Below are 16,219 nucleotides of genomic sequence, written 5' to 3' on the forward strand. Positions count from 1 at the left end.
GGAATGTAGAACTTAAAGGGGGAGATGGAATGGGATGTAAGATGTATTGTACAGTTCAGCAGGTGCTGTGTTGAAAACACCTTAGTTAAGCTAACGCCAGCCAAGCCTGGCAGCACAGCAAAGGATCTGATACTGATCAGAGCTGGTGTGTATCCCACTTAGAAGTAGGCTCTGTAGCCAGCCCCTAGCTGGGACGGGACCATGACATCATCCCCCCAGCTGAGTAAACACAGGGAGTTCTCTTTATATTTCCCCTAACCCAGCCCCTGCTCATTCATCATACATCGTTTGATCTGTCAGGATCTCAGGACAGACATTAAGTAGTTAATCCTCCTGGGAGGTAGGTGGGTCCGTGTCATTAGCCTCATTAGGAATAGGGAGTGGGAGGAACAGACCGAGGGGATGTTACCGGCCTGTGATTACACACTCAGGGTAGATTCAGCCCCAAAGTAACTCCATTAAATGAGAAGGGGTACGTGTGGTCTCCAGTTGGGAGCAGAGCCAGCATCAGCACACTCGGCCTCTGGCCCCAGCCCTCTGAACCCCCTGCTCTTTGTAGCAGCTTTCCTGTACGGAGGCACCACTGACGAACTCACTCTTACAGGCACAGGTGCCAGCCCCGCCCTGCCCTGTCTCTTCCCGCCCCATTCCACCCCCAAGCGTGCTCTGCCCCCCCAGCACCTCCTGCACGCACTGAACAGGGGAGCTCTGCGATGGGGGGAGGGGAGCTGATGGGTGGGGGCTGCTGGTGGGTGCTCAGCACCCACTATTTTTTTCCTGTGGGTGCTCCAGGCCCAGAGCCCCCACGGAGTCAGCACCTCTGCTTGCAGGCTTGGTCACCTTGGCAAGGATCCCTCCCCTCCCCGTCCATACCTGAGGCCTCTGCGAGATCTCCCAATTGCACTGGCCTTTTTAGCTGCCATGCACCGCTGTGCACTCCTGTCAAATCTCCCCCCCTCGGCCATGCCTGCTGCCCAGGTCTGCAGCTGGAGTCTTCCCCCAGCTGCCATAGGTGCATTTCTCCAGGGTGACTTGCTGAGGCCAGGCACTCAGCGTGGGAGAGCTGTCCTGCCCTGCCGTCTGTGGTTAAGCAAGACTTCTCCAGCCCTGCTGGTTGGGGCCTGGAGGCTTTGGGTCCCTGACACCCAGCACCAGAGAGAGCGTGCAGACTTGGGTGGGGAGGGCAGGAGCAGCCCAGCCTGGTGCAGAGACCCCAGCAGCAGGAGGAGTCCGAAGAATGTAGAGGTGTCTCCACAGGCTCCGGGGGACGGAAAGAAGCTGCGTTAGACAGACAGAGAAGTGACTGGGAAAAGAGACAGATGCTTTTATCCAGGGGAAATAGTGCTTGGTCCTTCCTTGGGCTCCGGGCAGGCCACAGCAGCACTAAGGGGGTGACCAGGCTCCGTCTCCAGCCAGGCCTCAGCCTCTCGTTCCCCCCGTCACAGACACGTGCAGGAGGGAGGGAGCCTGGACCACGAATGTGACGTTTCCCGCCGAGCCGACGGCGTTTCCGGTCAATGGCACGGTGGAGGTGACATGCACCGAGAAGCCTGAATCCGGGCCGTTCCCTGCAAAATGCACAGAGCTGAAGGACCGCGGGGCAGTCTGGGATATCAGCGGAGTCCAGTGTCTCAGTGAGTGTGCGGAGCCTGGTACACCCCCCGTGCCCACCCCCCAGGCATGGGGCCAAACCTCCCCAGCCAGCCCGGGCATGGGGCTGCCGCCAGTTGCGGGCAGGAAATGGCCAGGGAAACCGGGCCGGTGATAACCAGCCCCTGGAGATCAGTGACGTGATGCCGGGGCTGGGAGACCTGGGGGTGGGAGATCTGGGAAGCGTGACAATGGGCAGAGAAAAGGGGAACCCACTCCCTCAGCCTGCTGAGAAACCCGTCACAGGGCTGTCACCGTGGGCCCTCCCCACAAACACAGGCTTCCTCCCCCCGGTGCACACGGCTCCCCACCAGGCCCTGAGGCGGCTGCTGGCGGCTGTGGCCGCAGCCTGGCAGGAGTCTCCGCTGGGCACTGCTGGGCAGCTCTGCGAGGAGCGAAGCCCTGAGGCCTGGGAACAGATCTCAGCATTTCTCAGGGTGCTTCTTCCAGCACCGCTTCTGAGAGCGGCCAGGCCCGGGCCTCCCGGACACGCGGTCCCCTCCCTGCCCCAGACTCGCTCCCCGAGCCTTCCCCGTGGTCACAGGCCCCTTCGTGCAGGGCCGGCCCCCGCACCTGTGCGATCCTGGGGCCAGCTCCCCAGGGCCAGGGGCTGTCAGACCGTAGGGCAGACGCCCCCATGGCCGCTCTCCTGTTCCTTTCCCAGGGATGTGCAATGATTGGGTGAGGCAGGTGGATTTTGACCCTGCACAGACGGAGTTCGGCGTCGGGGCCGAGGGTCGGGTGACCTGTCGTCAGCAGTTCCAGCAGAACTCGTTCAACGTGACGTGCAGAGAGACGGCGTCGGGGCTCTTCGAGTGGGAATTGGGTGCACACAAGTGTCTCAGTGAGTGCGGGGAGCCGGCCCTGGGGCTGGCCGGGCGCCGTCTGGCCAGGGGAGGCTCCAGCCAGGCTGCTGAGAGGCCGTGGGGAGAGTCCTGCTGCAATGAACAGCTTCCCCCCCATGGTGTCCCCGGGGGGGCAGGCGCGTGGGTCTGATGCCGGCTCCTGGCCCTGCTCCCTGTGCAGGAGTAGCAGAGACCAGGAACACCGTTCTCCCCACGGCCCAGTGGGGCTGACTGCTCTGCACTCGCCCTGCCCACGGCGGCCCTGAGCGTGTGAACGGAGTAAATGTACCTGAGCACGTGGGGCCCAAGGATCTGGGGGGGGGGGGTTGTGGGAGTATTTTCAAGCTGCAGGAGTGGGTCCCAGGAGCCACCTGGCCCACGCCCTCCAGGAGCCACTCGACCACGCCCCCTGGGAGCTACCTGCCCCCCAGGCCCCGCAGGGTCCACCAGCCGTACCTAGCAGAGCAGGAGCCCTGGCCGGGCGCCTCGGAGCCCCCTCGTTGCCTTGCAGCCGGGCTCAGAGAGCGCCCCGCGTTTGCTGGTGGTGCGCAGGGGCCTACAGCCACGCGAGGTGCCCACCAGTGCACCCCCAGGAGCCTGGCGTGGCCCTGTGCCCTTCCGCGGCTCTTCCCGGCTGGCCCCGCAGGGCAGGCTGCGTCTGGGGGACGTGCTGCTGTTCTCCGCTGTGGGGCCCTGGTGTCAGCGAGGCCAGTCTGGCCAGCCTGGCGACAACCTGGCAAGGAGCATCTGTCCCGCTCCAGCCTCTGGCACCCGCTCTAACTCCTGTGACCCCGCGGCAGCATAGGGCCCTGGGGGGGGCCTGCCCTAGCGTGCACAGCAGTCTGGCCCTGGGGAAAGCGGCCAGCGAGTGCTGGGACCTGGCTCCGAAGTCGAGGCCGGCTGCGAGCCCATGGGCTAGATGGGCTGCCCTGCCCTAGCTAGCGTGGCCGTGGGCGGTGGGGCTGGGTCCCAAGCCACAGCAGACCCCGCTCTGCCTCCGCGTGGGCAGGGAGCTCTCTGCAGCACCCCGGGGACGCAGACCGATCCTCACTCCCCCGGCAGAGGGCACCACCCCCCAGACAGACCCACGCTGCCAGCACTGCTGGGGGCACAGGGCTGTGGCTGGCGCAGGGACCGGATCCTATTTTCTTTCTGACCCCGCCGGCTCTCGTTCTGTTGCTTGCAGGAGAGGCCCAGGCTCCCCAGCGCGGGGGCCGGGCAGTGGCCGTGGCGGTGCCCGTGGTCCTGGTGCTGCTGGCCGCAGGGGCCCTGCTGCTGTGGTTCCTGCTCTCCAGGTCAGTGTGACTGAGTGGGTCCCAGCCTGCCCGGCCTCCCGCTCCCTCCCCGCCCTCCCGCCTGCGGGTTTCCTCCGCCCTGGGAGGGGCTTTCCCAAACGGCTCACTGTGCCCACAGCTCATCTGTGTAGCCCGCCCTGCCCCCGGCTTGCCTCGCCTGCCCCCCGCCTTGCCTAGCCTGCCCCCCTCCCACCCTGCCCCTGCCTTGCCTAGCCTGCCCCCCGCCTTGCCTAGCCTGCCCCCCTCCCACCCTGCCCCCCGCCTTGCCTAGCCTGCCCCCTTCCCACCCTGTCCCTGCCTTGCCTAGCCTGCCCCCTTCCTACTCTGCCCCTGCCTTGCCTAGCCTGCCCCCCGCCTTGCCTACCCTGTCCCCTTCCTACTCTGCCCCCGCCTTCCCTAGCCTGCCCCCCACCCACCCTGCCCCCTGCCCAGTCTGCCCAGCCTGCCCTGGGCATTGTTACACCCACTGGCCCCTCTGGTTTCCACAGGCGTTGGGAGCTCTCTGGGGCCGGCCGCGTCTCCTGCAGGCTGTGCCCGCGCGAGGAGCTCGGCAAGGAATCCCTGCAGGCGCGGCTAGCAGCTCAGCTCCCCCCGCCGGGCCGGAGCCAGCCCTGGTGTAGACGGGTGTTGGGATTTCGACCTCTGACGCCTCCAGCTCTGTGCACAATGGGCCCAACTGCAGCACGGGTATTTGATGAGCAAGGGGCTTGGCAGGGTCTGTCCCTGTCCTCCACCACAGCCCCTGGGACTCCCGGCTGCCCAGCCCAGCACAGGGACCCCCGACGCCCCAGCATGGAGCTGTCACAAGGTGTAGAAAGCCAGCCGGGCCCTTTGCCCAGAGGCTCCCCCTCCCCCAGTGCTCCTTTTCAGCCGGGTGCATGGGGGGGCCGCAACGGCCCCGTCCCATCAGCTCAGGACGTCCCTCCCGCTGTCCCCAGGAAACGCCAGGCTTCGGCGAGCTGCCCTGCCAAGGACACCGGGGAGGCGCTGTACACAGGTAGGAGCCATCCGCACCCACCCGTCCCCTGCTCCTGGGCTCCACCCATGGGGCTGAGCTGCGTGGGGAAGGAGCGCGAGTCCCTCCCAGCCAGACTCGGTGTCACGGAGTCCCCGGGTAATGCTCTGGAACTGCTCCCCATGAAGCCACTCAGGACGCTGGGGCAGTCGCCTCTCTGTGAGCAGCCTGTCTGCAGGACACACAGCTCCCCCGGCTTCCCCCTTCCTGGTTGACCTGGGAGCATTCAGCCTCCTCTGCCCCTCTGTGTGCTTCCCACAGCGAGTCCGCTCAGGCAGGGTCCTGGGGCAGCCAGAGGGTCCTGCCCCCCAACTCCGCAGTCAGACGGGACTCTCAGCCAGCCAGTAAAACAGAAGGTTTATTAGACGACAGGAACATGGTCTAACACAGAGCTTGCAGGTGCAGAGAATAGGACCCCTCAGCTGGGTCCATTTTGGGGGGCAGTGAGCCAGACAACCACATCTGCCCTTCACTCCATGTCCCAGCCAGCCCCAAACTGAAACTCCCTCCAGCCCCTCCTTCTCTGGGCTTTGTCCCCTTCCCGGGCCAGGAGGTCACCTGATTCCTTTGTTCTCCAACCCTTTAGCTCTCACCTTGCAGGGGAGAAGGGCCCAGGCCATCAGTGGCCAGGAAACAGGGTGTTGGCCATTCTCTGTGTCCAGACCCCTGCACACACCTGCCCTCTAGGGCTCTGCAAGGATCATACACCCTTACCCCACCCTCTAGATACTTAAGAACTGCCTAGGGGAAACTGAGGCACCCCCACACTATTCAGAGGAAACATTAAGAACAGTCCCACTTCGTCACACACACTTCCTCCTTTCCCAGACACACAGCTTGGGACCTCTTTCTCCTTGTCCCAGCACACAAGGCTGGTCACAGACAACTGCTTGGAGATCAGGGTAGCTCCCTCCATAGGCAAGTCAATACCCCTGACAGACACAGGCACGTTTCCTTCACTGTCCCAATTCTCCACCCGGCTAACAGGTAAGGTCCAGGGACACTCATCTTCCGCTCTCCTCGCCTTCCCACCCTGCTGACTAGACACAGCCATCAGCTCACGAGGCTGCCTAGGCTCATCCAGACTTTCCTTACCCAGCACCTTGCCACTCCCCACAGATCCCCTGCCCTGCCCGTGTCTCTCCCACCTCAGCTGGGGTCTCAGCTCCCATTGTGCTCAGCGCTGCCCTTGCTGTCCCAGTGGGGGTAGGCAGCGAGCTCTCTGCTTTCCTCACTGCATCAGAGCCAGCGTGAGCCCCCTCTCTGGTGTGCAAGGGGGGTGGGGAGCCCCAGGGGTCTGGTTACAGGCAGGCAGGTATCCTGAGCTTAGCAGCTCCTCCCTGCTGCCAGCCAGGTCATCTGCATTTTCACTGACCATTTCCCTGTCCACCGATTGGATCCCTGGATTCAAATTCAAACCCTCAGCAGTTACAGGAGCAGGGCCTGGATCCTGTCCCAAAAAGACACCATCACCCCATAACAGGGTCTCGCAGCTGGTATCCTGGAGAACCCCAACGACCAGCCAGCCCCACCCCTCCTGGATCTGCACAGGGATCTGGGCCATAGGCAGGGCGAGGGGCTTCATCCCTGGGACCCTCACCCAGCTCACACAGCCCCTCCGCATCTGAGGCTGCACCACCCAGGGCCTGACACCAGTTCTCTCTGTCCCAGGAACTCGCCACCCCAGGAATGTCTCCCCATTGACCATCACCTTCCGCTCCCACTGTGGGTCCGAGGGGCCCGACCCCAGGAGACTCTACACAGACCTATAGGTCGGGGTCAGGAGTGGGAGCCTGTCCACCTCCCCACCCATCTGGCTGATGGAGTGTGTGGCCTTGGGACCCAGCAAGGGAGCTAGACACCAGGGCTTTTCTGCAGGGTACCCCTGGTTCAAATGGCCAGCCTGCTCAAAGGCAGTGAGGTGGGCATCCACATCCCCCTCTCCTTAACCAGGGCAGCAATTTAGTCTCGAGGTTCCCTGCGGAACTGGCCCCCCGGGGTCTATCCCTACTCACCCCGGGGAGGTCCCCTAGGCCTCTCCGCTCCCCCACCGCCAGTTCATGCTGCTGCTGCTTCTGCAGCTCTTTCTCGGGCTCTCGCTGTCTCTCACAGTCCTCTTGCTCTCTCGGACTCAGCTCCAATCCCGTCCGTCTCGATCCCCCGATGGGGAACCCGATCGTGAAGACCCCCGTCTGGTTGGGGATAGGAGTCTTGGGGATGCCTGGCTCCCACTCCAGCTGCTCCCAGATCCTGCTATAGCCCCATTTGGGGTCAGGAATCTGTTCCTTAGAGCGGTCATCCTCCTCCAGCTGCACGATGAACTGTGCCTTGGTGAACTTTCCAATGCTCAACCCTCTCTTTCTGCACAGGGTTACAATGTCCTTCTTCAGGAGACGGTGACAGGCCGTCACTCCACTCTTCCCAAATTGTTGTGGACTCACAGGCCTGTGTGCTCCCAGCTCCCCACGGTCTCCAGGGAGAACCCCTAGTGTGCCAGCCCTTCTCGAGGTCACCACCTCTTTGCCAGGGTCGAGCTGCAGACTCCTCCGCCCCTTGGACTGCTCACTGCAATCCCCAGGGGAACCCTGTTACTGCAAAAGTCCTTCTTTCTCCCAGGGCCAAGCCGCAGGCTCCTCCGCCGGTGACTCACCACAGTGCCCAGGGGGACCCCATTACTGCACAGCCCTTCTCGCTGGTCACACACTCCCAGGGGTTAACCGCCCCCCGAAACCGCTCCTCTCTGAGCCTTCAGCACGCCTGGTCCTCGTCAATCCCTCTTCGTTTTACTGCTCCCCAGTCATTTACTGCAGGAAGCGCCGTCCATGGGGTGCAGTAGATCCCACCGCTCCCACCAGTTGTCACGGAGTCCCCAGGCGATGCTCTGGAACGGCTCCCCATGAAGCCAGGCAGGACTCTGGGGCAGTCTCCTCTCTGGGAGCAGCCTGTCTGCAGGACACACAGCTCCCCCGGCTTCCCCCTTCCTGGGTCTGACCTCGGAGCATTCAGCCTCCTCTGCCCCTCCGTGCACTTCCCACAGCGAGTCCGCCCAGGCGGGGTCCTGGGGAAGCCAGAGGGTCCTGCCCCCCAACTCCGCAGTCAGACGGGACTCTCAGCCAGCCAGTAAAACAGAAGGTTTATTAGACGACAGGAACATGGTCTAACACAGAGCTTATAGGTGCAGAGAACAGGACCCCTCAGCTGGGTCCATTTTGGGGGGCAGTGAGCCAGACAACCACGTCTGCCCTTCACTCCATGTCCCAGCCAGCCCCAAACTGAAACACTCTCCAGCCCCTCCTCCTCTGGGCTTTGTTCCTTTCCTGGGCCAGGAGGGCACCGGATTCCTTTGTTCTCCAACCCTTTAGCTCTCACCTTGGGAGGGGGGAAGGGCCCAGGCCATCAGTTGCCAGGAAACAGGAAAGGAAACAGGGTGTCGGCCATTGTGAGGCAGCAGGGAGGGGGGAGTGTTGACCTGGGAATGGGCCCTGGGGATGGGAGACCTGAGAGCCTGTCACCTGAGCCAGGAGGGGGAGGGGGAGGTGACACCTTTTCCTCTGGAAACTGGACAAAGGCTGCAGAAGGGAACCTGTTGGGGGGGTTTAGTTTCAGTTTGGGGCTGGGTGGAGGAACGCAGGGAACCCCAGGGCTGGGGTCTAAGCTCCCTGCCCCCCAGAAGGACTTGACTGAGGGGTCCTGGGGGTATCCACAAGCTCTATTTTAGTTTGTGTTCCTATTGTCCAATAAACCTTCCGTTTTACTGGCTGGCTGAGATTCACGGTGAATCCCAGGAGGAGGGGTGCAGGGCCTGGACTCCCCCACACTCCGTGACAGCCATTCTGTGTGTCCAGACCCCTGCACACACCTGCCCTCTAGGGCTCTGCAAGGATCATACACCCTTACCCCACCACCTAGATACTTAAGAACTGCCTAGGGGAAACTGAGGCACCCCCACACTATTCAGAGGAAACATTGAGAACAGTCCTGCTTCATCACACCTCCCACCTGCCCTGGGCCGGGAGTCCAGCCCCCCATAAGGAGGGGGAGTCAGGGGAGGTTACAGCTACCCCTGAGCCATCTGGCGCTGGCCGGTGCCCTAAGGAGCAGCTCCGGAGCATGTCAGCCGCGGTGCGGCTCCGTCAGCCTGCCTGAGCTCTCCCGGCTCCTGCCCCAGGATTTGGTAACATGGGGCTCCTCGGGAGGAGCTCTTCCAGGGTCGTTCCCCTCCCTCCCCGGGGGGAGCTCTGCCAGGGGTATTCCCACCCCACACCTCTCTGGAGGGACCTTTGCCCAGCCCCGGGGCTCAGATTCCTGCCTCGGGCCAGGGTCTCCACAGCCCTCCTCCCTGAGCCCTGGCTGGTGTCGCCAGCCCGCTGCACCCAGGGTCTATCGCGGGCTCTTCCCTGAAGTTCCCTGCTCCAGGCTTCCTGACTGAGCGTTATAACCCACAGTGCATGGTCCCCTGGCTTCGGTGCCTGGCCCCGGTGCCAGCTGGGTCTGGGTATCCTTCCCTGAACTACCTGCTTAGGGGCCAGGCCTTGGAGCAGGGCGGGCTGGCCCGGGCCTCCTCCTGCCCCGACAGGGGACAGTCTGCCCTGGTCCGCCGGATTACTGGGCGTGGGTGGTGGCTAAGGGCCAGACCCAGGCCGCAGATCCTCTGAAGACCCCTGTACCCTGCTGCATCTGGAGGGCACCTGCTGGAGCATGCCCTGGCAGCACATGGCTAACGCTGACTAGCACTTGGCCACCCTCGGCGCCTCTCCCTGGGGCAGGCGGCTGGTCGATGCTCCTGGCAGGAGCTCTGGGCGTCTCCACTGGGCCGGGAGCTGGCTGCCAGGGTCGCTGTGCTCCAGGCAGCTCCTCTCCCCAGGCTTCTCCCAGTGCCACCGGTATTAGCCCCCAGGAACACCAGGGACCATGGGGAGCAGGGTGATGCCCCCCCACCCCCCCAAGGATGGCACCAGCCACACGCTGCCACCGAATCTCGCCTCTCCTGTCTGCGTCCTGCTCCGGCCCCCTCCTGCCCGCTCAGCGCAGTGAGCGTGCTTCTGCGTCTCCCGCCCCCAGAGCTCCAGCCCCGGGACACGCCAGACGTTTACTGCACGATCCAGACGCCGGCACGCGGAGCTGCAGGTAGGACCAGCACAGCCTCTGGCTGGCACGCCGCACCCAGGGCCCCGCCTGCAGGGTCCCCAGCTGTCGGGGGTTGGGGGACGGGTGCCGACTACGACTCTGCTGGTCCCACTAAGTGCCCCAAGTCCCAGAACACCCCCCGCTGCCCCACACGTGGCAGAGACATGGCGCAGCGCCATGCTGCAAGGAGTCCCCCCTTTGGGCTCCGCGAGAGGGGCCAGGGCAGGGCGCGGGGTGGAGGCGAGGCCCTGTATTTACCTGAACAGCTGTAGTGGGGAGGAGGGCTGTGCAGGTGTGAGGCTCCCCAGGAGTCCCGACCAGGGGGACGCGCTGCAGGGAGCTCCTGGGGTGACCAGGACAGGTGCCTGGTGGGAGACGCTGGCCCAGAGTCGTCTAACTTCATCCAGAGCCGTTCCGCTGTGACTCCGTGACACCCAGACCTGGCTCTGCACACGCAGCCCCCAGCACGGCTGCCCGTTGCAGAGCAGCGCCAGGACCCCGCTCCCCTCGGCACCGTTGGCAGAGCAGCCGGGGCCCACCCCGGGGATCGGAGGATGAACAGAGGCCCCTGAGCTCCAGGGGATGGGGAGGTTCTGCTCACCCTGAAGGGCCCACAGCTCAGTGCTGGTGCTTCCTCACGCCAGGCCGGGCGCCGAGGAACACGTCTGAGTAAAGAGAGGAAATGCAGGAGCTGAGGGATCTGGGAAGGGGCTACGGGGCCTTTCCCCTCCAGGGCGCTGGCCCCAGCTGTGTGCCCACTTCCTCACCAGCCAGCCCCTTGCGCCACTGTACACCCTGTGCAGAGGGGCAGGAAACGCTGCCACATCCCCGGGCCCAGGCGGTGCCGAAGCAGGCCCCAGCCCCTCTGTGCCGGAGCCAGCCCGTGGGGAAGGGCTGCTGCCCTTGCAGCAGGATCTGGCTGGGCAGTTCCCGCCCCTGCCAGCAGCAATGACCGTGTCTGGCCGTCTGCTGCAGTGTCATGCTGCCGAGCGCGAGAGGCCGGCCTCTCGTGTGGCTGCACCCAGGCTACGGCGCCCGGTGCGGGGACCGGCTACTGGGGCGAGCTGGGGGCAGTCAGGAGAAGCAGCGAGATGCCCGGGGAGCTGGAGCGATGGCTAACAGAGTGAGAGGGACCCAGCGTGTGCGAAGGGGAGATGTCAGAACCGCTACCGCTGCCCGTCTGGCTGGCCGTAGCGACGACGCTTGCCAGCAAACCCACCCCCCGCCCCCATGCACGACCCAAACCCTTCGCTGCCCCTGGAGCTCGAGCCCATGAGGTTCCACAGGCCCATCCCGCCAGGCGGGCGTCTCGCGTGGGAGCGTTGACTGCGCTAAGGTTCAAACACACCGTTCCCTGGTCCCGTCTGGGGATCCCCCAGCTGTGAGCTCCTCCCTCCACAGCTTCCATAAGTCACTTGTGGGGCAGCCTCCCGTCTCTCTTGGGCCAGCTCCTGAGCAGCCCTGCCGGCCCCAGGCAAGGCTAACTGCCCCTTTTCCTGGGCCAGGTGCCCTGTTGTCTCCCGTGCGCGAACGCGGGGCCAGGGCTGCGCATGGGAGCTGTGGGCGTTAACCCAACTAGCAAGAGCTTGCTATGAGACCCAGAAAAGTGAATGTCAAATGGGGCAAATCCCCGTTACCCCAAGAAATCCAACGCCCCCCCCCCCCTTCACTCAACCCCTGCGTCGGGCTGTCTTGTGAATCAGCGCTCCAGCACTCCCTCTGGCTCGGCTCTTGGTCCTCCCCCGTCCTGTGTGGCCCCCGGGGAGTGTGAAATTAAACGTACTGGATGTAATTGGGGTAGGAACTAGAGGGGATCTGTGTCTGGTGTCTCGCGCAGCGATTGGTGCACAAGAGCAGAGGTAGGAATTGTTCGGCACCCGAGGGGAAAAAACAATTACCTGGGTCTAGAAGGGACCTTCTGGCTCACTGAGCATCGAAGAATCTCAGCACCGAACCAGGGTGGAACTTTGGAGCATTAAAAGACACTGCTGAAAAGGGGGGTCCCAGGTGCTGGTCTGGTGAATTCTGACCCACAGCCCAGGGAAGGAGCTGACCCTCCCGGCAACAAGACACAGCGAGGAGAGTCGTTACCCACCGACACCTTCCACTGCACCCACGCGAAGCAGCAGAGAACCCGTGCACTGAAAGCTGCACGCCAGCTGGTCAGTGCCCAGTGCAGAGCTGCCTCCTCCCGGCCCGGAGACAGGCTAGAGCCCTGCTGGCACTAGGCAGATCTCTGAGCTTTGCTGACGCCCTGCAGGGAGCCTCTCCCCTGCCCCAGCTCACAGGCCAAAGGACGGGTGGTGAGATTTCAGGTCAGAACTTGGATTTCTCTGGCTTGTTCCTAGCAATAACTGAAGGTTCACTTGTTCAGGCGACACTTTAGCGAGACCCCAAGCTGGAGCCAGGTGTGGGCTCACCCTGTAAGCCCAGGAAACGTGGCGCAAGAGAGCTTTAAACTGAGCTTTAATCGGCTGCTTTTGATGTTTAAACTTGTCCCATTTATACCAAGTTGTTCAAATGGCAGCGCCCAGCCTCTGGGCAGTGCCTGAAGACAAGTGCAACCTTAGTCCCTAGCGCGGCCTGGAAGCGTATTAATGCGTCTGAGCTTTGACAGAATTGATAACTAAGGACAATAAGGCAAGAAACAGGGCTCTGGGGGACTGGGTTTTCCTTGGAACAGCTGCTGCCCCAGCACTGGACCGTGTTCCTTGCTTACAAGACGACAGGCTGGGCTACACCCACAATGTGGGTTGAACTGAGGTGAAGCTGGTAAAGCGAGGGCACCGTTCCACAAGGCAGCAGATCGGTGTGTGTTGCTGGTGTCCAGGAGACACGGGATCAGGCCTGTGAGTGTAACAGGGCAGGGTGTGTGAATTACCAGCCTGCAGAGGGAAAGCACAGGGCTCGCGGAGCCCAGAGTGGAGTGCTCGTGTTGACAGCAGCCGGGACTTTGGGAGAGTTTTCCTGGTGGGCATGGCCAGGGCTCCCTCCCACTGTGAGCAGTGGTACTGATTCCCCCCGGACACCTCGGCTACCCCTGAGAAGTCACAATGCACATGCACTCTGGCTCCAGGTAAGTTACCACCCAAGTCCCTGGCTGGACAAAGTCTGGGATAACAGATTCAGAGCATCCAACCCACTCCCTGGAAATGAGCCCCAGAGGAAACCGTCTGCTTCAGCCAGCAGCGTGGGCTCCAGGGTACGGCGTGTCAGGAGTCCAGAGCGTCCCAGCTGGCACCACCAGGGCCCTTCTCATCTCTGCCAGTTTCCATGGCCCTGGCTCGCTCCCCAGGACACGGGCTTCTGCCCGGGCACAGAGCAGTACAGAGGTGCCACGAGAAGCAGCAGCAGCAGAAGGTTGCGACTCGAGAAGGTCCCGACTCGAGAAGGTCCCTCGCTCGCCTCTATTTGAAATTCCCATAGATTTTGAATGAGTCCAGGTAGCTCAGGGCTAACTCGTAGCAGAACGTGTATTGTTCCTGGGGAGAGAAGGCTGCACGTCAGCACCCCAGGTGACAGGCCCAGACCCACCCGCACATGCCCCTGCTCTCGCTCCTCACTGTGCAGGGCTGGCTGCGGGTCTCGCAGCTCCTAGTGACCCATGCTCAGGTGTGTCCCCCACTGCCAGATCTAGGGTCAGAAACCCAGCCTCCATCAGGAGCCCGGTCCCCAGCCGCAGCCTCCCTGAGCCAGCCGCGGCAGGAGCCCGGCCCCCAGCCGCAGCCTCCCCGAGCCTGAGCCTGCAGGAGCTCCCACTCCTGCCGTGCTGTCTTGGCTCTAACAGAGCCCATCACCGTAGCCTCTGACGTGAAGCACAATCCCAAGAGGCCGCAGGTCTCTCTCCCCCCGCCACGCCGAGGCAGCTGGGGCTGGGGTTTGTTTCCCGCTCTGGGAGCTCTGGAATCAGCCTGGGCCCAAGGAGCTGGGGAGGGAGCGACTGAGAGCAGCGCACGGGACGCCAGGGGCGGCAGGACTGTTGATTGTGTGACTGTCCCCGGGTCGATTGGGGCAGTCCCCGGGGCTGACTGAGCTGTGGCTCCTGGCCTTGAGGCTGGCAGCAGGAGCACCGGCCTCTCTGGGCCAGGCTGGGGCACTTACCACGTCCTTGATCATCTGCCGTCGCCGGCGCTTCAGCATTCTCACCGCCTGCGAGACGTCCAGCAGCCCCTCGCTGCGGATCTGCTCGCACAGGAAGGTGGCAGCACAGAAGAGCCCGCAGCGGCTGGCACCGTCCCTGCGGGGGAGAAGGGAAGTGCAGATCGGTGCAGGCCAGGAGTCGCCCAATGGCACCGAGCTGCCAGTGGCCAGACTTGTGACTGTTCTACATGGCTGGTGCACCAGGGAGCTGCAGCCCGGGCTGTGGCTGGGGCGGGGCAGCCTGGGCTGCCACGTCTTGGGCAGGGGTGCCCGGTTTGCATGCTCCCGCCAGCCAGCCAGCCAGGGGGCTCGCAGAAGGCAGCCCTGGGCACTGTGCTGGATGGTTTGGGTGCGAGTCCTAGGGGCGGGAGCAGAGATGGGTCTGCTGTAGAGAGGCCATTCCAGCTGACGAGGACCTGGAAGCTCAAGGGTCTATCAACTATAAGGAGGATCTGAATGAATTCTCCCCTGACAGATGGCTGGGGGTGGGTGCGGGGGAGAGACCTCAGGACCAGACTGTATTTACATGAACACCCTACTCTTCCTAGGTATCCAGCTGTGATGTTATTGACATGAATCGTGGCCATATAGATCATTGTTGCAACCAAGGTCCTGTCGTGGCACCAAATCTTGTACAAAGGAGGTCAAGTAAGGTGTCTAAGACACGGTTATGGTTTGCTGGTTATGATGATGCTATCTGGGTGCAGGTATCATTTTTGTATTTAAAGTTATAAGTATTGGCTCTGTACTGTCTGTATTTCAAACTTGTGCTGTGCTTCTGGGGGACACCCCAGACACGTTGGTGTCAGCTCTGCCCAGCCTGCTGGATGGCCCATTAAGGACCATCAGCTACACACCTGACCCATTCAGAGAAGGCAGACACGCCTTGGGACTCAGCGAGGCATGCAGGGACCTGCCGATGGACAGAACTCTGAGGCTTTCAAGCCATGTGCTGGGCAGCTTGTGTTTGGAATAAAGGAAGCATAGGCCGCATGGCAAGAGACTATACAAGGCAGCTGCATCTTCTCCATTTTGTCTTCAGTCCTGCTTCTTACCTCTGGAGGGACTTTGCTACAAACTGAAGCTCTGAACAAAGGACTAAATGACCCATCCCAGCTGTGGATGTTCTCCAGAGACTTGGTTTGAACCTGAAGTTTATTCCATCCCTGCTACAAGCCTGAACCAAGAACTTTGCCATTATTGTATGTCATTGATTCCATTTAGCCAATTCTAGCTCTCATCTATATTTCTTTCTTTTTATGAATAAACCTTTAGATTTTAGATTCTAAAGGATTGGCAACAGTGTGATTTGTGGGTAAGATCTGATTTGTATATTGACCTGGGTCTGGGGCTTGGTCCTTTAGGATCCTTTTTTCTTTTACTGGGGTATTGGTTTTCATAATCATTCATCCCCATACGAAGTGGTGCTGGTGGTGATACTGGGGAACTGGAGTGTCTGAAGGAATTGCATGTATGACTTTTGCTTAGCCAGTGGGGTAAAACTGAAGTCCGCTCTGTTTGGCTGGTTTGGTGTGCCTTAGAGGTGGAGAAACCCCAGCCAAACAGAGCGGACTTCATTTTTTTGGCTATAACTGCCCTGCTCCAAGCAATTTGTCCTGAATTGATACTCTCAGTAGTGTCCCGCCAAAGGCCGCATCGTCATACTAGCAGACAGAGGTACGTTGCTCAAAGTGATCAACGATGGCTTTTGTTGGGTTACAAATCACTTTAGTACTGAATGCAACGGGAGTGAAATGCTGTTATCCATGTTGTTGTCTTTATTGTATGAGTAAAGGGGAGCAGGGCTGTGCTCAGCCTGCCCCAAATGAGGGGGTCGCCCTCAGCTGAAAGGACCTTGTTAAGCCAGGGGCTCGAATGCCAGATCCCCATGAAAGTAAGAGGGGTGGGCACATGTGTCCCAGCCAGGGGGGGTTGGATTCTCCCTAAAGGTCCCTGGACTGGTTTAACCTGTTCCCTCCACTGTTCAAAGAATAGAGCTAAATAGGCTTTGTTAGGCGCCTCTTTGTTCTGTTAAATGCCCAGTCAGAACTGGAACGGGTTGCGGTAGGACTGTGTTTCTGCCCTGCCTGCTAAGAGCTAAAACCACTGAGAGCTGGAATCCCTTGAGATGGGGCAGCCTGCACAGA

At 61.8% G+C, this 16,219-nt stretch overlaps 2 protein-coding genes across 2 annotated transcripts in view; one reads left to right on the top strand and one right to left on the bottom strand.

The window, feature by feature from the left end:
* Positions 1–15,301, top strand: part of LOC311521355 (uncharacterized protein) — a 47,881-nt gene extending 32,580 nt beyond the window's left edge. The window contains exons 5-10 of the mRNA XM_084629634.1: positions 1,446–1,634; positions 2,315–2,494; positions 3,682–3,790; positions 4,729–4,787; positions 9,867–9,932; positions 14,621–15,301. Of these exons, the coding sequence (XP_084485760.1) occupies positions 1,446–1,634; positions 2,315–2,494; positions 3,682–3,790; positions 4,729–4,787; positions 9,867–9,932; positions 14,621–14,634 (617 nt within the window). The 3' untranslated portion in view covers positions 14,635–15,301. The remainder of the gene's footprint in view (positions 1–1,445; positions 1,635–2,314; positions 2,495–3,681; positions 3,791–4,728; positions 4,788–9,866; positions 9,933–14,620) is intronic.
* Positions 12,382–16,219, bottom strand: part of LOC311521354 (receptor-type tyrosine-protein phosphatase T-like) — a 97,883-nt gene continuing 94,045 nt past the window's right edge. The window contains exons 33-34 of the mRNA XM_084629633.1: positions 14,034–14,169; positions 12,382–13,414 (exon numbers count right to left, since the gene is read on the bottom strand). Coding sequence (XP_084485759.1) covers positions 13,340–13,414; positions 14,034–14,169 — 211 coding nt within the window. The 3' untranslated portion in view covers positions 12,382–13,339. The remainder of the gene's footprint in view (positions 13,415–14,033; positions 14,170–16,219) is intronic.

Source organism: Lepidochelys olivacea (genome assembly GCF_965140295.1).
Source record: "Lepidochelys olivacea isolate rLepOli2 genome assembly, chromosome: 5".
Lineage (NCBI taxonomy): Eukaryota > Metazoa > Chordata > Testudines > Cheloniidae > Lepidochelys > Lepidochelys olivacea.